Source organism: Crocuta crocuta, unplaced genomic scaffold (assembly GCF_008692635.1).
Source record: "Crocuta crocuta isolate KB4526 unplaced genomic scaffold, BGI_CrCroc_1.0 scaffold55, whole genome shotgun sequence".
NCBI lineage: Eukaryota > Metazoa > Chordata > Mammalia > Carnivora > Hyaenidae > Crocuta > Crocuta crocuta.
Genome location: NW_027530512.1, coordinates 4,862,127 through 4,882,486, shown reverse-complemented (window position 1 = coordinate 4,882,486; position 20,360 = coordinate 4,862,127). Strand labels below are relative to the sequence as shown.

Genomic DNA, 20,360 nt, shown 5'->3' with positions numbered 1-20,360 from the left:
AGGTGCTGGGGGTGGGAAGAGGCCTCTGGGACTCTGGGAGAGGGGTCCCGGAAGGCCTTGCTGTCTAAGGCCTTGGCTGCCTTTGAAAGTCGACACTTGTTGTTAGAGCCTATACAGGTTGCCTTAGAGAAGAAAATTCACTTTCCTAACTTCTCTGGGTCAGGCACCAGGCCCAAGATCAGCATCCCTGGCAAAGAAGGAGGGGTCATTGGAGCACTTTTGCTGTAGTGCCCGAGAGATGGGGAAGGCCAGAGTGGTTCGGTGGATGGAAGCAGTTCACTAAGGGGGTGGCGGGGTGCTGCTCGCATTTACACACTTTTCTGCGTCTGGATGGTCATGCTTGGGAGTAGAGAGGAAGTTGCATTTGGGGTGGCCACTCTGTTGGCAGCCTTGCCCCCTAATTCTAATTTGCTTAGGGAGGGAACATGAGAATTTGGGGAAGGGAAAAAAAAATCCTCAGGTGGTGAGATGTATTCTGACCAGTCCTCAGCCCAGGAGAGAGCCTTTGGCCTGGAATCCCAATGGGACATTCCCTTCTGGTTAAGCCCCCATCTCTCAGTTTTCTAGAGTAGATATTCTCTTCCTGCTTCCAGAAGCTTCTAACTTACACGAAGCTTGTGTCTTCACCTTTACTGGGATCCTCATTTCTGCCCCCATCACAAGGGTTGCAGCAGGTCTTGTTCTTTCTAGCAGATGCTTCCCTGGGTCCTTCTCTCTTTCTCCTCCCTGAAGCTCCCTACAAACAGTCAGCACCTTCTTGGGCCTCTGGATTCTTCCTGAACACTCTTTGGCTATATGGACACCTACTCCCCATGTGCAGTTTGTCCCTTTCTGGGGCACATTCTCACACCTCATCTCCTAGAGCCCTTCCCTACCTGTCTCGGTAGATGTTCTTCCAGGCATGGGTGTCCTTTCCCGCAGAGCCATGGCCGATGCCTACAGTCTCTCCCATTCCTGCCAGCCCGGCCCCTTGCTGTGAGCTGTCCCAGTTCTTTGGGGCTCAACTCTTTCATGCTGCTGTCTTTGCATCCAGGGCCCTCACGTCCCTTCTCACCTGGCAAGTAAAACCTTGTTCATCATTCAAGGCTCAGCTGAAATATCCCCTCCTTTAAAGCTGCCCAGGTCGCCCAGGTGGCACTACTTATTCGCTCTTCTGTTAGCACAGTTTAAGTGTTTGTACTTCTGTACCAGCCCTCAAGGCATTGCTTTGTGGATAACTTATTTATGTGGCTGTTTTTCCTTCTAGAATTGGTTCCTCAAAGACAGAGACAGTGTCTTATTCATTTCAGTATCCCGAGGGCCGAGCATCACGCTCAGAAGTGTGGAATGAATTCCCCAAACTGGAGGCAGTCTTGAACTCCCATGCTGCTCATGACCCCATTCTCTGCCTCCTTTTGTTATTGATGCGCTTGTCTTGTTTCTCTTGATAGAGTATCTGCTCTTGAGAGCAGGCTCTATGTGTGATTCATCTCTGTCTCCCACAAGGCCGCCACAATGTCTTTGTGCAGAGTGAGTGCTTGAAAATACTTGCCCAGTGAATTCTGACGCTCACGACTTAGGAAGGGCAAGGACTGTCATCCCTAAATGAGAGGGTAGGTACTGTGGCATAGATTGCTCACTGCCTTGCTCGTTAGCCGCTATCCAGCTAGTTGGGGGCAGAGCTAGGGCTGGGTTTGAGCAGTGCTGGCTGGGGTCCCTGGGCTCATACACTTTCTGCTGTTGTCCCCCTCTTTGACATTTCTTTGTGATTTAGGAAATGGGTGAATAGCAAGGCTTTTCCTAATACTTTATGGTTTTGCTTTATGTCCTTCTTATGTCCACCTTGGAGCTGGATTTTATCTTTTCTTTAAAACCCAAGGACCAGTGTGGTGCCTGGGTGGCTCAGTCAGTTAAACATCCAATTCTTGACTTTGGCTCAAGTCATGATCTCACGTTTTGTGGGTTTGAGCCCCATATTGGCCTCAGCTCTCACAGTCAGAGCCTACTTGGGATTCACTCCCCCCTCCCCCCCAGCCTCTCTCCCTCCAGCCCCTGCTCTCCTGCTCTCTCTCAAAAATAAAATAAAATAAAATGAAAACCTAAAGAAACACAGTAACCCAGGGACTAGTGTCAAGGATGATTTTTATTGCTCACTTACTTGTGCTTTTGCTACCTTACTTTTCCTTAAATTCTGTTCCTGCTCAGCCTGGTCACCCTCCATGGCCCTGTTCATCATTAGCTCCTGGGAGCACATGCTATCTCTCCCTGTAGATCCCTGAGGAATGTGCTCTGCCTGCTGCAGCAGAGGACTCTGACTCACTCATACCTCATCTTCTGGTTTGCCCTTCTGTTGGGTATGGATATCAGACTGTTTTCCTTTCCAGCTGAAGTGCTCTATATTTTCTCATATAAGATCATGGTTTCAAATCGATGTTGGGATTATAAATGATGAATGGTTGGTGGGGGAGGATTAGGTCATGCTCACCAAGTTTAACCCTTTTATCTTTATTATTATTATTTTTTAAATGTTTTTTTATTTATTTCTGAGAGAGAGACAGTGTGAGCAGGGGAGGGTCAGAGACAGAGGGAGACACAGAATCTGAAAGAGGCTCCAGGCTCCGAGCTAGCCATCAGCACAGAGCCCGACGCAGGGCTCGAACCCATGAACTGTGAGATCATGACCTGAGCCAAAGTTGGACGCTTAACCGACTGAGCCAACCAGGTGCCCCTTATCTTTATTATTAATTGGGATGGGGGTAAACATTTTAGGCACAATCTGGAAAAACATTTCTTGTCCCAGTTTCTGTCGAACAAATAATAATTTGTCCATCCTTGCCACCTTACCATGTATAGTGGGCTTACTGTGTACGAATTGGTCTATTTGTATCATCTCAATCTTGGTGGCCAGTGAAGTTGGTGCTATTGTTCTCACTTTGCAGATGAGGAACTTGGAGGTCCGTCAAGTGGCTTGCCCAAGACCACACAGGGCTGGCTTTCAGGCCAGGTCTGCCTGACTCCAAAGCCTGTGAATCCATTTAGCGTGTGTAACCTCTGCTCCATGGACTTCCATGCACACGTACGCTTGCATATTCTCTCTCCTCTGCTGGGGACCCCTCTGTTCCCACTTGGTTCCTGCTGAGGTTCTCCATTGCCTTTGAACATGATGCAACAGTAAATGCTGTGACTGTAGAAGGTGTGGTTCCAGTTTCCTCCCCTCCCCCCACCTCAGCCTGGAGGCCTCAAGTCAAGCAGTCCCTGCAGTGTGGTGCTGGGGGGTGGGGGCTTTAGGGACAACAAGGTGGCAACTTTGCAGGGCTAGGTTCCTGAATTTTGCCGGTAAGGAGTGGAGGTCCTGTGAGCCTCTTTGGTCTAGTGACGAGAATGGTGGGGCCTCTGGGACATTGAATCTGTCCATGATTTGTAGTACCAGCCTTAGCTGCTCCATCTTCTGGGGACATTGTGTCATTTCCCTTGGTGACAGGCTGTGCTGGGAGCCAAGTTGACCTACCCTGGCTGTGAGCAATAGCAGTTTTTTAAAAAGTTTTATTTATTTTGAGAGAGAGAGAACGAGTATGAATGTGAGTGGGGGAGGGGCAGAGAGAGGGGGAGAGAGATCTTATGACTTGAGCCAAAATCAAGGGTCAGGGATGCTTAACCAACTGAGCCACCGAGGTGCCCCGGCAATAGCAATTTCTAATCAGTACTAGTGCTCTCATTTGCCTTTCATGTACATGTATATGAGACTTCCGGGTAGACAGCTCTTCCTGGAATATTGGTAGGGGGACCTTATTGTGGTCTCTTCTTCAAATTCCAGAGTGCTTCCTTGGCCACTTTTCCCTTCCTCTCAGTTTCTTTTCTGGCTGGTCACTTGATATGTGGCCTGATGGCAAGACAGCTGCGCCCCTGCTCTAGTCCGTTGTCTGGGGCCAAGTGGGACAGGCCTGCTGGGGTGAATGAGCAGTCACCGCTCCTGGGTACCTCTTGGCAGATTAGAAACCTGCTGGCAGTGACTAACGTGGAAACTCATTCGTCTAGGAGGAGCTGGCTCAGGCCTCCGTTCTGACCCCTGTTTAGCCTTCACCTACTGTGGGAATGGTGAGGGGTGCCACCGCGGGTGTTTATTGAGCACCTAGTATGTGCCTTGCTCTCTGGGGGTGAAGGAAGGGTACAGGAAAGGAGGCCCAGGCCCACTGGGTTTTCGTGTCTAGTCCAGCAAAGCATGCACATACGGACCCCCAAGGACCGTACTTAAGTGATACTCAGGGTCATTGGAGTTAAAGAAGTGTCTGTATATTAGTGTCCTATGGCTGCTCTAACAAACCCCACAAACTTAGTTGCTTAAACAACATGCATTTATTACCTTACAGCACCGGAGGTCAGAACTGAATCTGGGCCCACAGCTGTGTCCTTCTGGAGACTGTAGGGGAGGAACGGTCTCCTCACCCTTTCCAGCCTCCCGAGGCTGCCTCCATCCTTTGGCTTGTGGCTCCTTTCCTCTGTCTGCAAAGCAGGCAGCCTGGCATCTTCCAGCCTCTTTCTGTCTGTCCCTCTGCTTTTCTTGTCACATCAACTTCTGACTCCTTCTGCATTCCTCCTGTAAGGACCCCTGTGGTCAGGCCCACTCCGGCAGCCTGGGGAAATGTCCCCATCCCAAGAGCTTCAACTCGATCACGTCTGCAAAGTCTCTTATGCTGTATAAAGCAACATCTGTACGTTCCTTATATCCAACGATTAGGATGTGGATATTCTTTGAAGCGGGGCACAACCTACAGTGTGTGTGTGTTGAATGGGCTGGGTTGAATGAGTGGTTGAGGAGGCCTTTCTGAAGGAGGTGATTTGACTGAATTTGTGTAGGGGGAGAGGGTCTGGGACATAATATCAGGTATGGGAAACAGCATGAGCAAATGTTGGGGTTGTGGGGTGGTGGGGACAGTGAGGTGTGGTCTTCCCTCTGAGACAGATGCCCAGGGCTTTCTCTTTCCCTTCCAAGGCCAGGCTGGGAGTTTTCTGGATTTCAGTCTGTAGGCCCAGACTTCCCAGAATTCAGGCGGGAGGGCTCCATTGGCAGCCACAATCCCTTTCCTTCCCAGGAACTGAAGTCCTGCTTTAAGGACTCAGCCACACTTGGTGGCCCCTGCTGTTCTGGGGTGGTGGGAAAAGGAATTCACCAGGGAAAATAAAATTCATGAGGGGAAACGAATTTGAGCCAGCTGGCCTGGGCTTGTGACCCAGAAACCCTGCTCACTCTGTTTGCATGGCCACTGTGACAGTCACGTTGCTCACATTGAACACATCGAACACGGTCACTCCCCAGGGAGCCTTCCCTTGTCTTAGAGTGCTTTGGGCCCCTGAGTTTCCGGGGAGGGCTGGGAGGGGCCCGAGTAAGGAAGCTGCTCTGGAAAGCGGCAAGGAGCCAGACCCTCTCAGGGATCCTCCTGTCCTTGGGAAAGACTCTAGGGCTGTGGTGAAAGGTGTCCTCCCACTGGCGTGGCCGAGGGGGAGCGGCAAGAAGAGACAGGAAGAGTCGGGCATGGAGCTGTGGGTGACAGCACTACTGAGCGAGCTCAGCACCTGTTGGAGATCTCTGAGGAGGTTCACCTTGCTCCTGCTGTGTGTGTCTGGAGAAGCCTTATCTATTCTCTGTTGCATCCTTCTGGTACCTTCTCTGAGGAGCTCCTGACAGGGGAGTTGGGGGATTGTTCTGAGGAAGGTCAAAGGCATCTGGCAGGTTCTGAGAGCCTTTGGGGTGTATAGGAGGTGTCGTTGAGAGATGAAGGAAGCCCCTGGGGAGGTGCGTGTGCAGGGCCTGGGCATTTGGGAGCAGTTGCCTTTGGGGGAGCCCCTTGCTCCTTTCCTGCCCGCCTCTAGGGCAGGTGTGTCAGGCTTCCGCTTCTTGGGTGTGGGGTGAAGGGCGGCAGGTGAAAGGATGACATCAGCCTCCTCCGCCCCTGGGCCCTGCCTGTTTGAGGCAAAATGTTTTCTGGGGCATCTCCAGAGCTGGCTCGCACGGAGGGCTGTCAGTGGGTGCCCCTCTCCCTCTCCGGCCTTCTCCTCAGCCTGCTGGCCAAGGAGGGAGAGCCAGAGAGAATGTTGCTGGGTCCTGGGGGTTCCCCAGGACCAGAAANTGAGGGCAGAACATGGGGGCTAATTGTGAGTTTTGTCATTTTTTTTTCTTTGGAGGCAGGGGAGTGGGTTAGGCTGGGGGCATGGTTCTGAAGCCTAGAGAGGAGGAGAAGATGTGGGACTTGACCCCAGTCAGCAGTGCTGGGAATCCTAGGGGCCTGCTGCAGCCTGCCTCCCCACCTGCGGAAGGTCTTCAGCGGGTGGAGTTGATAACCTGGAGAGTTGTGGGTGGAGGAAGGGTGTGGATTGTGTTTAAATTTAAAGAAAGTTAAAAAAAAAAAAAGAAAAAAAATGGCACAAATCTCCATTCCTCTCCTGCCTCTGCCTCTCCCTCCCCAAAATGTATGTCTGAGCCACTTCTTGGGTTCATCAAAAAGAAAGGCTTAAGGGACCTTCACAGGCGTGGGACTGGAGGTAATTTTTCCAGATGACTGATTCATTGATTGATGATTGGACTGACTCATGTTGAGAGGGAAGAGGTCACGGCTGGGGGACANNGGCGGCTCTCTCTCTGTCACCTCCTTCTCTAGGCTCCCACTTTCCCAGCAGACTGTGTCTTCCAGATGAATTTGGAGACCTGGGTTCTAATCTTGGTTTTGAGGTGAATCTGAACAATTTGGGATGCTACTCAGGGAAGAGGTAGGAAGGAAGGGTTTGCCTCTGCTCAGGGGCAGGTGGGCAGTCCCCTGCCATCTCGTTGGGAGTCCAAACCACACACACAGTACTGGTTGGGATCAGGGTTTTAGGACCAGACTGCACTCAGGCTCTACTAACAGTGCCTCCGCCCTGCTCCCCCGGACTCTGCCTGGTTTGCTCTCACCGCCCCACATGCTTGTCTTCCGCCCGTTTTGGGTCTTTAAGTTCTATTCCAGAAAGCTTCCTGCTCCTGAGAGCATCATGATCCTGGGGCTCCTGGTCCCTGCAGAGCCGCTCTCCTGTGAGGAATTACAGTGCGATCCCGGTGACCTCAAGCTTTCCCCCTCTCTGTGACCTGCTATCCTTTGACTTGGAATCTGTATTCCACATTGTTCCAAGTGGAGGGTAAGGGCCAGAGGTCACATAGTAGCCTGTCTAGAAATAGCTAGAAATAGCCGGAAGGAATCTTAACTTTCATTCCTTTACCTCCATGGCCTTTGTTAAGTATTGCGTTAAAACAGGTCTTTATAAGCCCCCTGCAGCTTATGCTGAGGCAAAGCCAACCCATTCAGGTCTGTGACTAATTGTGGCCCAGGCTTGTGTGTAATCCATTAGGGAGGCAGCAGCCGGGGCAGGGGGATGTGAACACTGGAGCCTGTGTGCCTGAGTTCAAATCCAGGCGCTACCATATGCTACCTCTGTGGCCTCAAGTTCTAGGTCTGTAAAAGGAGGATAATGGTGCCGACCTTGTAGAGTCGTTAGGAGGTGCAGATGGCTTGTTGTGTCCGCAGCACTTAGAACACTCCAGCTTCAGCTCCTCGGCCCCAGGGGCCTCCTGGGCACAGGCATGACTTTGAGAACGGGAGCTTGGTTTGCAGGCAGATGACTCCATTCAACCAGAGGAAATTTCTCCAAGGAGAAAAGATGCTTTCGTTTCTGTGTTCATATAGCAATGGGGTCCCCAAAGAGTGACCCTTAGAAGCCACCCCTTAGAGATTAGTCTCCCTGAGAGAGGGTGTGTGTGGGGGAGAGGGGGGCTGTGGCTAAACTTCTACTTTAAAACTGACCTGGCCGGATGTGAAATCCATTAGGGACCTGGGCCTTTGCCATTTAGCATCCCCTTAGGGGCTGACTGACCCCAGGTTTGATCTGGGAAAGGCCTTAGGCCGTGAGTTTCTGCCCCATTGTTCCAGCTGCTACTGACTGCGGGGAGTTGGGGCCAGTGCCTGACAGTGCAGCAGGCTATGAAAGGACACCAGAGTCCCACAGGACTGGGGGTTAAGGGCTTGGGGCGGAGTTTGGATCTGTGTCTTTCTTTGTGCTGAAATGACAGTGTTACCCTGCGGGCTGGTTCTGTAGAAAGGCCTAGTTGGTTAATTTTAAAGGCTCTTTTGAGGAGGGAGGAAAAGGAGCAATGTTGCATTTCCCAGGGGGCTTTCCTCTGAGATGCTCAGAGTTTCACCAAGATGAGCTTGTTAATTAATCCGCCTTTGTTGCGCCTGGAAGGGAAGGGGAAGGCTGGAATGGCCTCAGCGCTACCACTGTGTCCTTATCTGCACAATGAGAGAGGCTCCTGTAGATGGATGAGGAGGTGACAGCCCTCTCTCTGCCCAGGCTGAGACCTAAAGTGGCAAAGGACTGTGCTGGAGAGGGTCCTTGCTGGGCTCTTGACTTTTGGCTCAGGAGAAGCATGGTTTGTTCACCATCATCCATTTGCCAGATCACCTCTAAGGCCGCTGAGCTTAGGTCCCTTTCTGGGGCAGGGCATCTTACACTAGTCACAGTCACACGGGGAGTGTAGGGGTAATCCTGGGGCACTGTAGGAGTAGGTAGAAGGGGGCTCCAGGTTTGTATTCTGGGGAGGTTTCTAGAAAGGGGCTTCTAATCTGAAACATGAAGATTGGGTATAAGTGACACATGTTGCGGGGAGGTATGACTTGGGGTAGACAGGGAGATAATCATGACCAGGCAAAGAGGACATTTGCAAACGCCGGAGCTCAGGGGTACTTGTTCCAGGTTAGGCCAGAGGCACAGAAAAGCAGGGGGAAATTCAAGGCTGCCAGACTGAGGCCACCTTCTAGATCCTCAAAGCTGTGAAGAGTTCTAGGCTCCGGTCTAGTGATTTCTGAGCCCTAGAGCTAGAGGTGAAGACTTTGGGTCAGTGGTAGTGACCATGATGTTCTAGAACTTTGTTCCTGTGGGAATAGCAATGAAATACCCTTTCTGGAAAGTGGTGCTGGTGAATTGCAGTCTTCTGGAGTTGGGTGGAATGTTCATCCCTTTCCCAGAGGCCGCAGCCTCTCCCAGACTTATTGCTCCAGGTTGGCCTGCCTGTGAACAGCACCACCTGCTCAGGGAGTAAAGTCCACCCGGGGCTGTGTTTGCCTTCCCCGAGCAGTTTCCTGCTTGCTGGCTTTCTGAGGAGCTGTGCTAAAGGGAATTTAGGGAGGCTCATGGGTGGCTCAGCCCTGGGGCATTTCCGGTCCCGGGTTGAGTCAAGGCCTACACCAGGTGCTGGGGGTTGGGGAGACTTTGTACTGTCTCTGCCTTCCTTCCCTGTCAGGATCCAGAAGGTTTCAGGTTCAGGGTGAAGTCGCCGGTGCTCCAGACACGTAATCCCAAGGAGAATCTTACCCTCTGGCATGTGTGTTGTCTTAGATTGTAAGAGCAAAATTCTTTTTTTTTTTTTTTTTAAATTTTTTATTAAATTTTAAAAAAATGTTTATTCATTCTTGAGAGACAGACAGACAGACACAGAGCATGAGCAGAGGAGGAGCAGAGAGAGAGAGAGAGGGAGGGAGGGAGGGAGGGAGGCACAGAATCCGAAGCAGGCTCCAGGCTCTGAGCTGTCAGCACAGAGCCCAACGCGGGGCTCAAACTCACAAACTATGAGATCATGGCCTGAGCTGAAGTCAGACGCTTAACCGACTGAGCCACCCAGGTGCCCCACTAAGAGCAAGATCTTCACCTGTCCTTGCTGGCGACCCCAGCACAGGCCCCAACAAGTGGGCGCTTAGGAAGTGCTTTTTGACAGCCGCTATTTATTATCAGATGGTTTATGGAGCCCTTGTCCCGTGCCAGGCACCGCAGTCAGACCTGTACGTGCAGCAGGTCGCCGCATCCTCACTGACACAACCCACGGGTGGGTGCTGAGATGCTGAGGTTCCGAGAGGCTGGGAGCTTTGTCGGGGCAGAGGAGCCGGGCTTGGGGTCCTGTCAGAAGGCACCCTGACTGCTGCTGTGGTGGGAGATGTCCTCCCTGCTTTCCTGGGGCTCAGGTTTCTGAGCCCTTTATTGTCCTTGGATGTGGTCTGCCCCCCTCACCCTGGGAAAGCCTGGCACGAGGAAGGCATGCTACTTGGGCCTCCTTGTGCCTGCTGGTGGGCTCTGGGGGCAGGGACCCCCTCCACATTCACAGCTGTGGTTTTGAACACTGGTGGAATGCATAGACATAACATTTCCATTTGAGCCATTTTTAAGTGTGTGGTGTTTCAGCAGCATAAAGTGCGTTCCCAGCGTTGCTCATCTGTCACCACCGTGATCCCCAGGACTTCGATTACCTCGCAGAATGGAAACTCCGGACCCTTTAAATACTAACTCCCCATTCCCTCCTCCCCCAGCAGCCACGCTTTCTGTTTCTGGGAAGGTCCCGAGATTGAATTCTTTGTCTGTCCTGCCCAGAACCTCCCCGGAGTGCCCTCGCCAGGCAGCGATGCCAGCATGCCTGTGTCTGCTTCCCTCCGCCAAGACGGCAGCCAGGGGCGGCCGGTGAGCCTCACCTCCACCACCTCCTCGTCGGGTTCGTCCCGTGACAGCCGCGGTGCCATGGAGGAGCCCAGCGTCTCCGAGGCCTCGGCTGAGAACGGGGCAGGCTCCCCCCGTGGCCGGCACCCCTCCACCGGCAACCCCAACTCCAGCGGCTGGCTGAGCGTGAGGGGGCCCCTGTCCCCGTTTGGCAGCCGGGCCGCAGCAGCCCCGGCGCACAAGCTCAGCTACCTGGGCCGAGTGGTGCGGGAAATCGTGGAGACGGAGCGGATGTACGTGCAGGACCTGCGCAGCATCGTGGAGGTGAGGGCTGCCACCCGAGGGGCTGAGGTTGGGAGGGGGGCCGGCCTCTGGCACCTGGTGGCCCACCCTCTTGTAAACCTGCATCCACCCATGGAAGGGAACTTCTCCCTGACAGTTTGTTCCAGAAGACCTGCTTCCCATGGAGTGGTAGGAGGCCTCAGGTGTCCTGCCCTGGGGAGCTCTGACTGCTCCCACTGCCTTACAACTTTGGGTCACATCAGTGGCCGGCCCACAGAACCTCCCGCAGGCCCTTAGGGGGCAGGCACGGTTGGTGGGGAGGGGCGGGGACTGCTGTGCTCATGGACCCTGAGCACCGTGAGGACACTGGCCTGGACGTTGCTCGCCTGTGCCCAGATCCCTGCTCTGTCCTTGCCTGGCTATGGGGTCTCAGGCACCTGCGTCAGCCCCTGAGCCTCAGGTCCCTCACCTGAGACATGAAGACGCACCCACCTCGCAGGGCCATGTTGGTGAAGCGTTTCACACTGTGGACACACGGGAAAGTGGCCGCGTGGCTGCCGCTGAGAAAGCCGTCTGCTCGCTGTGGAGGGAGCTGTGTGTTTGGGGTGTGTTAGGGCTGCCGTAATTGTGTGGGTAAAATGTAAACGTGTAGTCTGTCTTGGTTTAGGAGGCAGAGTGCCTTCCGTGCCCGTCTCCCGGCCTCTGCCAGGTGGTCGCTGCCAGCTTTGGTGTTCTCGGCCTGTTGTTGTATTATCCTCACCTCTGCCTCCACCTTCCTCTCGCCACCTTCTCCATGTCGTTTCTTCTTCTTCTTCTTCTTTTTTTTTCTTTTTAATGTTTTTTAAATTTATTTCTGAGAGAGAGATAGTGTGAGCAGGGGAGGGTCAGAGAGAGAGGGAGACACAGAATCTGAAACAGGCTCAAGGCTCTGAGCGGGCTGTCAGCACAGAGCCCGACGCAGGGCTCAAACCCACGAACCATGAGATCATGGCCTGAGCTGAAGTCGGACACTTAACCGACTGAGCCACCCAGGCGCCCCTCTGTGTCGTTTCCTCTTGTAAGGACACCAGTCGTTGGAGTTAGTGCCCAACCTAAATCCAGTAGGATATCGTCCTGAGATCCTTGACTTGTTACATCTGCAAAGACCCAATTTCTGAGGTTCTGAATGGAGATTAATTGCGGGGTGGGGAACGGTGCAGCCCGGTATGGTGGGCCATATCTGCAAAGTCACGCTGTAGTTGTAAATGCAGTACAGAAATGAGGTGTGGCTGGAGGAGGTGGGGGATGGGACTGCGCGGGGGCGGGCTCTGATGCCTCCCTCCACGCAGGACTACCTCTTGAAGATCATTGACACGCCTGGGCTGCTGCAGCCAGAACAAGTCAGCGCCCTCTTTGGGAACATAGAAAACATCTATGCACTGAACAGGTATGGAGTGGGCCTGACACGCACTGTGTTCTGCCTGTGAGGCCCGTCTCAGGATGTGACATGTGGGCTGGGGTGCTGATCGCTGACCGTGGGTGGGTAATGGCACTATAATTAGCTCCCTGTAGGAGAGAGGGGGTGTGGGATCACGTGCCCTGCGGCTGATGTGCTTCCTGTCAGGCAGGGGAGACCATCTGGGGCCATGCACATGTTAGGTCCAGCCGGGGCCAGCACACCCCTCAGGGAATGGCTGGACTCTGGCATGTAATGCTCTTCTCTCTGTCCCTCTGTGCCCCCCTTGTCTCTTCCATCTTTCTCCCCTTCTTGCACATTCCCACTGACCACATGGGAAATTGGGGCTCCCTGGAGCTGGCCTGACCCATCAGGTGAATGAACAGACCAGGCAAAAGGGAAGGCTGAGTGGGGCCTGGCGAGAGGCTGCTTCAGGGCAAAGGGGCCCCTTGAGGATCTGGCGTGTGTTGCCTGGGCCCACAGATCCCCCAGGGCAAGCAAGGCAAGGGCACTGGTCGGAGGAGAGTGCCAGGGGGGACAGCATTGATAGGACACAAGGAACTTACAGGCTCTCTGAGATGGGCTGAGGGACTTCGGCCCGCGCAAGCTTCAGAAGGCCCGGAGGGCAGGTGCAGGGGGCTGGGCCGGGTGCTGGTGGGGGTTGGGAAGAGAGACGCATGGGGGGAGGCCACAAGGGAGCATTGTTTGTTAGGGTTTCCCATAGCACCCCATCCAAGGTCAGATGCACCCTTTTCTGCATCTGTTTGCATGGAGCAGGGTGGGAGGGGCTTTGCTTCCTTTGGGAGTCCCAGCCCTCTTCTTCCTGCCCCTTTAATCTCTGCCTTTGTGTGTTTGACTCCTTCTGCTTGCAGAGGAGCTGTCTCTCCTCCAGAGGTGGGTACCCGTGTCCCCTTTCTCTTGCTTGCTGAGCATGTGGGGCTCCTTTGCTCCCCATCTTTGCGGCAGTGCTGAATACTCTCTGGTTGCTGGCCTGTGTGGGGCTCACTCTGGGTGGGGGAGGGGGGAAGCCCTGACTCTTTGGTGTGACACCAGGGCTGTCTGTGTATCTGGGAGCCAGGAGGTTGGGGAGGGGATTTGTTGGTGGCCGTGGAGGCTGTGAGCTGTTTGGGGTCTGATGACCACTCCCCCCGCCCCCAGCCAGCTACTCCGAGACCTGGATGGCTGCAATAGCGACCCCGTGGCTGTGGCCAGCTGCTTTGTGGAAAGGGTAAGAAGGGCTGAGTCCTTGCCTCTTGTGCCACCTTGCTGGGGACTCAGAGGCTTCTGCCAGGTGCCCTGCCTCAGCTGGGAAGGCATTCTGGGGTGGAGCCAGGGGCTGTAGGTGGAGGGGGCATCCCAGAGAGATGGGTACAAGGTGGATCTGCAGGTGTTCGGGGAAAGGGGGCAGAGTGGACTCGGGGGGTCAGGGCCACGTGTTTGGTACACCCAAGTTTGCCACCTCCCAGAAGTCACCATCTTTGTTCTCTTCTTAGAGCCAGGAGTTTGATATCTACACCCAGTATTGCAACAACTACCCCAAGTGAGTAATTGGGGTGGAGAGGGGGAGTAGAGTTACTTGGTGGGCCTGGAGCACCACATGCCCCCATCTAGNCCAGCGCCTGTCTCCCATCTGTCTCCCACACAGGAAATTGCCAAACATTTTGACGAAGAAGAAGACGGCTTTGAGGTGGTGGAGGATGCCATTGACACCATGACCTGCGTGGCCTGGTACATCAATGACATGAAGAGGAGGCATGAGCATGNGTACAGGTGGTGGCTGTGTCTGCGGGAGTTTCTGAGGCACCCTGACTCTGGAGCTCCCGGCTTCTCTGCTGCAGGAGATTCAGTCGTTGCTCATCAATTGGAAGGGACCAGACCTGACCGTCTATGGGGAGCTCGTCCTGGAGGGCACGTTCCGCGTGCACCGTGTGCGCAATGAGAGGACCTTCTTCCTCTTTGACAAAGCACTGCTCATCACCAAGAAGCGAGGAGATCACTTTGTTTACAAGAGTCACATCCCGGTAACCAGGCTGCTGTCATGTTCTCTGCCCCATCCCCCCTTCTCCACCTCCCCCATTTTAGTGGGCCAGTCTCCACACCTTTTTATTTAAAGATTTTATTTTTGGGGTGCCTGGGTAGCTCAGTCAGTTGAGTGTTAGACTCTTGATTTTGGCCCAGGTCGTGATCCCAGGGTCATGGGATCGAGCCCAGAGTTAGGCTCTGCACTGGGCGTGGAGCCTGCTTGGGATTCTCTCTCCTTCTCCCTCTGTTCTTTCTCTCTCTTAAAATAAAAATAAATTAATTAAAAACGATTTTATTTTGAAGTAATCTCTCCACCCAGTGTGGGGCTCGAACTTAGAACCCCAAGATTAAGAGTCACATGCTCTACTAACTGAGCCAGCCAGGCACCCCCAGGCTGCATTTCTTGACCTCTTCATGGGCTCTGGGTTGGTGTGGATGTAGCTCTGTCTCTCTGAGATTACTCTCCCTGCCTCCCCAGATGGTCTCAAGGGGCTGGGCCCCCAGGTCACTCCACCCCCCAATATCGCTTCTTGTGATTGACTGTACTCTCCCTCTGCCCCAGTGCTCTTCCCTGATGCTGATTGAAAGCACCAGAGACTCCCTGTGCTTCACCGTCACCCACTACAAGCACAGCAAGCAGCAGTACAACATCCAGGTGAGGGCTGGGAGGCCGGGGACAGAGCTGCCCTCTCGGCTCAATTAGCTCTGGGCCTCGGTGTCCCTCTCCGGAAGGCAGGGATCATTGTGGCCATCTCTCAGGCTCATGCTGAGGAGTTACGATAACCTCGCGGAGGCCCAGCACAGGCCATCTTTCTGCCGCTGCCCCCTTGACAGGTGTGGCCTACAGTGGATGGCTTCAGGCGGTGACAGTAACGCCTGGCTCCGTCTTCCTCGGTCCTTCCAGGCCAAGACAGTGGAGGAGAAACGGAGCTGGACGCACCACATCAAGAGGCTCATCCTGGAGAACCACCACACCACTATCCCCCAGAAGGCGAGTTCCTGGGGGGTACCCCACCTCCTCCGATGGGGTGCATGGAGAGGCAGTCCTCAGCCAGTGCCAGGGGCTCCACTCGACAGTGGGGATCAGACTATGCCATCGGCCTCAGCATCACACTGTGGGTGTCCCAGGGCAGTAAGAGCCGAGCCGGGGACCAAGGGAGGCACGGCACACAAGTGAGGTGGTAACGGGGTATGTTTCCTTTCCTTCCAGGCCAAGGAGGCCATCTTGGAAATGGACTCCTACTGTAAGTGCACCCTCTCTGCCTGCTTTGCCCCTAATTGTGCACATCTCTAGGTCATGTTGCATCCTGGGGAAGTTCTGCCTGCTGCTTACATTGCAGGGACCGGGGAGGATGGGAAGGGGAAGCTCCTTTTGGCAAAGGCTAGGGGTCTGCTGCAAGGTCAGGGGCACGGTCCTGCTGGCAGGTGCGACTCCCAGTGCCTCACATTCCTGGATGGAAGACGGAAGAGGAGGGAGCTCTGGAGGCTTCTGGCGCCTGGAGCTGGGGTGGGCAGCAGAGGTGTGGTCAGAGTCTGGGCCAAGGCTGATTGTGAATGTCGTGTGCAGACCCCAGCCGGTACCGCTGCAGCCCAGAGCGCCTGAAGAAGGCTTGGTCCTCCCAGGACGAAGTGTCCACGCATGTGCGTCAGGGGCGCCGGCAGTCTGGTAAGGGAAGGGCTGTGTGGGCAGGACCGGGGGTGGGGGACTGTCTCGGCAGCGGCACTGGGGCTGGCTGTCACGTCTCCGGACATCTTGGGAAAGGGCAGGAGGGAGGGTCGCTGGGCACGTGTGGAGCGCCCCTTCCCAGTGCTCCTGCTTCGGGCCCTTCTTGCACACCAGGAGTGCTTGTTTACTCAGGCCTTTTACCCAGGCTGCCCACGTTTTCCAGTGCGCCCGGAGTGCTTGCTTACTCAGGCCTCTGTGTCCGTCAGCTTTCCTGCGACCGAACCTTTGCTTTTCTGCCGCTCAGAGTCCTGGGGCTTGGCCAGGAGTGATGCTCAGACGTCATGGGTGCTCCCCAGCCTGGTTCTGGAGCAGAGTGGAGCAGAGGCAGGACGAGGGAAAACAAGTTAGACATCCAGTGGCACCAAATCCAGACAGGAAATATTTACTTTGAGTCTCAGGGAAAAGTTCAGTTTTCCTCTGCTGGGTTTTCTTCCATGACTGGGCTTGCCACTATGTACTTGGATTTATTGGAATGAATCGTCTGTTGAAAAAGAGAAAGCCTTGCTTTCATTCTTAGCTTGGGGGGTGATAAGTGTGTGTGTGTTTTCTACGTCTGTCTGTCAGTTTGTACTCCACTCTTCAGTCCGAGGCCCAGGGACAGATTTAGCTTCAGCTGGTAACTACCAGATGTAGACAAGGCGAGAGTTGAAGGAGAAATGTCTCAGAAACCCCTGGAGAGAAGATTCGAGAGTACTGGCAGCACTGTCCTGGCTTGGAGCTCTGTGGTGCCCTGGGCTTTGACTGGCTGTGACCACGGGTCCCCTGAACAACTATGTGGATTGACACGTGGGCTTTGGTTTTCTGGAAGATGGGGAGCCAAGCGGTCTCTGGAGAGCTTTTGTGATTTTGTTTGGTTACGTATTCCTCCCGGTGGATCTTAAACCCTAGGCAAATTTGCTATGGTTGCAAAAGTTTTAATGATGTCGTATTGTTAAAAGCCCCAAATTGGGGATGTTACTTCATACATTTCTGACCCTTTTTGTTTTCCTTTTTTCTGTAACGTTCTTTCTGCCCTTCTAGCGTTCCCCTTTAACCTGCCATGGCTTTGAACTGGAAGTTTCTGGCACAAGGAGGTGGTGATGGTGGTGGTGGTTCAAACAGCAGTACTGTCTTTTGTAACATCAGCATCCAAACTGTAGCTCTCAAGGCATTCGGGAAATGGGCTGTTTTAGAGCTAAGTTTCCACATGACCAAGACTTTTGCCCGTGAACACTGCAGAGTTGCATTCTGTTTACTTGTTTTCATGCTTTCATTTTAACCATTATGAAGCAAACATCTTTCTTTTAAAAAAAATTTTTTTTAATGTTTATTTTTGAGAGAGAGAGACAGAGACAGGGTGCAAGCAGGGGAGGGTCAGAGCAAGAGAGGGAGACACAGAAGCTGAAGCAGGCTCCAGGCCCTGAGCTGTCAGCACACAGCCCGACGTGGGGCACAAACAGTGGGATTGTGACAGGAGCCGAAGTCATACACTTAAGTGACTGAGCCACTCAGGCGCCCTGACACAAACCTCTTTCTAAAACATGCTTCCTGCTCTTGAGCCTTTTAGGGTAGAGGATGCTGACCATAGTTGAACTTTTCTGGAGTCGGAGGGACAGCATTGCTGCGGTGTGTGAACCTCTAGGGCAGTGGCATTTGCCGTGTGTCCGTCCTGACCCCGGAGCGTTGGTTCTAGTGTGTTGCAGTGTGCTCACCTATACCGGCTCTTCTCCCCCGCTTGTGTTGTTTGAAATCAGTTGACTGCACTTGTAAGTGGTGTGGGTAAAGACAGGCCGGCAAGGGGCTCCTGGCCGTCTCAGTCGGTGGAGCATGTGACCCTCGATCTCGGGAGTTTGAGCCCCATGTTGGGTGTAGAGAGTACTTTACTTTTTAATTTCTTATTAAAACAAAATTTTTTTTGAGTTTATTTATTTTGAGGGGGAGAGAGAAAGCATGCGTNTGAGCCCCATATTGGGCTCGAACTCCTAAACTATGAGATCATGACCTGAGCCGAAATCAAGAGTCGGTTGCTAAACCGACTGAGCCATCCAGGCACGATGGGTGTAGAGGTTACTTTAAGAAAAGTGTTAAAAAAGGGGGCGCCTGGGTGGCTCAGTTGGTTAAGCGTCGGACTTCAGCTCAGGTCGTGATCTCAAGGTTCGTGGGTTCGAGCCCTGCATTGGGCTCTGTGCCGACAGCTCAGAGCCAGGAGCCTTTCTTCAGATTCTGTGTCTCCTCCTCTGTCTGCCCCTCCCTGCCTCAAGCTCTGTCTCAAAAATAAATAAACATTATAAAAAAAAGAATCATTAAAAAATGTGTTTAAAAAAAAGGGCCAGGAAGTTGCTGAGAGGGAGACATGGGCCCTGTGTGAGCACTGCAGCGAAGCTTGGAGCCACCTGCTCTGTCTGCCTCCGGGTGGCCTCCTCCCAGGTTGCTGAGCCGGGCAGGGAAGCACTCTGTGTACGGAAGGTGCTGCTGTCACTGCTCATCACCTCTGACATCTTCTCGATTACAAGCTTTAAGATNCGTCTTCAGCATGCTCCCCCATGCTCAGGAACAGCCGGAAGGCCTCGGTAGACTTTCCTCCTGCCTCCCAAGTTTATAGCGGGCTTCCCAGTTAACACCAGTAGGGCAAGAACAGGATGGGTTAAGGTGAAGTCTCTGTGCAGATGTCCCTCGACACATGTCTTCTTCTCCCTGCCTGCCCGTCTCAGGTCTGTTCCCAGAAGGGCTGGGGTCCAGGGTGCTGACACCATCGGCCTAATGGGTGTGTCTCGTATCTTGTTCCCAGAGCCTGGGCAGCCCCTGTTCGGCCGGGCAACACTCCCCAGCAGGCAGCGAGGCTTCATGGAGCCAGGCCTTAAGGGCCGTAGGAAGTCGGGTGCGACCTCTGCTTTCCAGCCAGGGGTGCTGCGAGGGGCTTGGCCTCGGGTGTAGCTAAGGCGCTGAGGTGCTTCTCGCAGGGAGGGTGGGGCTTGAGGTAGAGCCAAGGATCTCCAGAGATGCGGCTGGTTGGTCTGAAGGAGGTGGCATGGGGCCACGGCCCGGGAACTGAAGGCCCTGGGCCAGGTGCACTAACGCAGCAGTTGTGGGCAGAGCTGCTCCTGGGGGCTGGCAGTGATAGCGGAGGTCCCCGGGGTGCTGGCCGGGGGTGGCCTGGGCCCTGCCTCGCCGCATGGCAGGTACGGAGCCCTAGGGCTGGGGGCGGCCGAGCTGGAGGGGCCTCTGAGCTGGTGGTGGCAGCGGCGCTGTGAGCAGGGGACCGGGTCTGGCACGGCTCCTTCCAGGCCTGCACTGACTCTCTGCTTTCCTTCTCAGAGCCCACCAGACACCAGCTTAGGCAACTCAGCGAGAAAGGTGAGTGCGGCACGGCCAGGCCTTCCTGTCAAGCTCTAGCATAGGGGCAGGGAGGTGACACAGGTAGCCTTCTGGGTGGGGGTGTTGAGGACAGTTTAGAGGGGACACTGCCTCTCTTCCTCCCTGGAGGTGGGCCTCCTCCCTTGCTGTCTGGGATGGGGCTTGAGTTTTCCCTCCACACACGCCCCTTGCATGCTATCCTCGGGGAACAGCAGGAGTGAGAGAGACACGCATAGACCTGTGCTGCTCTGCCTCTCCCAGGGCCTCTGCTCTGTCAGTCATTCCTCTGAAAGCCCAGGAGAGACCGGGTGAGGGTTCTGGGAGTGCGAGCCCTGCCCCGGGGGGCTCCTGGCTTCTGTAAAGAGGCACTCTTGCTTACTGATCTCTTCTCCCCTCACCCCTGCGTGTGTGCTGGGACCCTGTGGTGGCAGCAGGCAGAACAGCGGGAATGAAGGTAAGGCCATTTGGGCAGACAGGACGGGCCTGATGGAGGGGGGTGGGGCTGCCAGGTCAGCGCCCCCACCTCTTCAGCCCTCACGGTCTTCGTGCAGTCCACAAATCCCTAGCAGGCACCTACTGTGTGCTGGCCTCTGTCTTAAGAATCACAGAGATGAATAAGCCTTGGACCTTGCCCTGGGGGCCCTTCTGTACCCTTTCCCTGGAACGGTACCCTGGTGGCCGTCCGGCCTGGGCCTTCTCTGTTTTCTCTCTCTGGGTCTTGAGTTCCTGACCAGGCTCCAGCCCCAGCTCTCCCAGGTTCCGGCTTCCCACCCTGAGGACCCCCACCCCCATCCTCACTGGGCCCTGGTGGGGACCAGGGGTTGGGTGTGGAGGTGTGGCTTTCTCTGGGTAAGGCCTCCCCACCCTCAGCCGCTGGCCGGAGGAGGGGGCTTGCCCGGAGCCTGGTCACGAGGGGGTCTTGTGCTCTGAACAGCATGCAGGCAGTGCCGGCGTTCTCCTGGACTTTGGGCGGCCTCCTCGTGCTCAGGGCGTGCAGCCAGAGGCTGAAGGGGCTGCCCGGGCGGAGCAGGAGGAGGAAGAGGAGGAGGAGGAGGAGGAGGAGGTGGAGGAGGAGGAGGA

The 20,360-nt window shown here is 54.6% G+C and overlaps 1 protein-coding gene across 1 annotated transcript in view; it reads left to right on the top strand.

Moving 5' to 3' along the window:
* The window catches only part of PLEKHG3 (pleckstrin homology and RhoGEF domain containing G3), a 26,910-nt gene that overhangs the window by 936 nt on the left and 5,614 nt on the right, over positions 1 to 20,360 (top strand). The window contains exons 2-13 of the mRNA XM_077767184.1: positions 10,420 to 10,806; positions 12,093 to 12,190; positions 13,358 to 13,427; positions 13,693 to 13,739; positions 13,772 to 13,969; positions 14,031 to 14,220; positions 14,784 to 14,876; positions 15,126 to 15,212; positions 15,432 to 15,465; positions 15,789 to 15,887; positions 19,242 to 19,280; positions 19,715 to 19,734. Of these exons, the coding sequence (XP_077623310.1) occupies positions 10,459 to 10,806; positions 12,093 to 12,190; positions 13,358 to 13,427; positions 13,693 to 13,739; positions 13,772 to 13,969; positions 14,031 to 14,220; positions 14,784 to 14,876; positions 15,126 to 15,212; positions 15,432 to 15,465; positions 15,789 to 15,887; positions 19,242 to 19,280; positions 19,715 to 19,734 (1,323 nt within the window). The 5' untranslated portion in view covers positions 10,420 to 10,458. The remainder of the gene's footprint in view (positions 1 to 10,419; positions 10,807 to 12,092; positions 12,191 to 13,357; positions 13,428 to 13,692; positions 13,740 to 13,771; positions 13,970 to 14,030; positions 14,221 to 14,783; positions 14,877 to 15,125; positions 15,213 to 15,431; positions 15,466 to 15,788; positions 15,888 to 19,241; positions 19,281 to 19,714; positions 19,735 to 20,360) is intronic.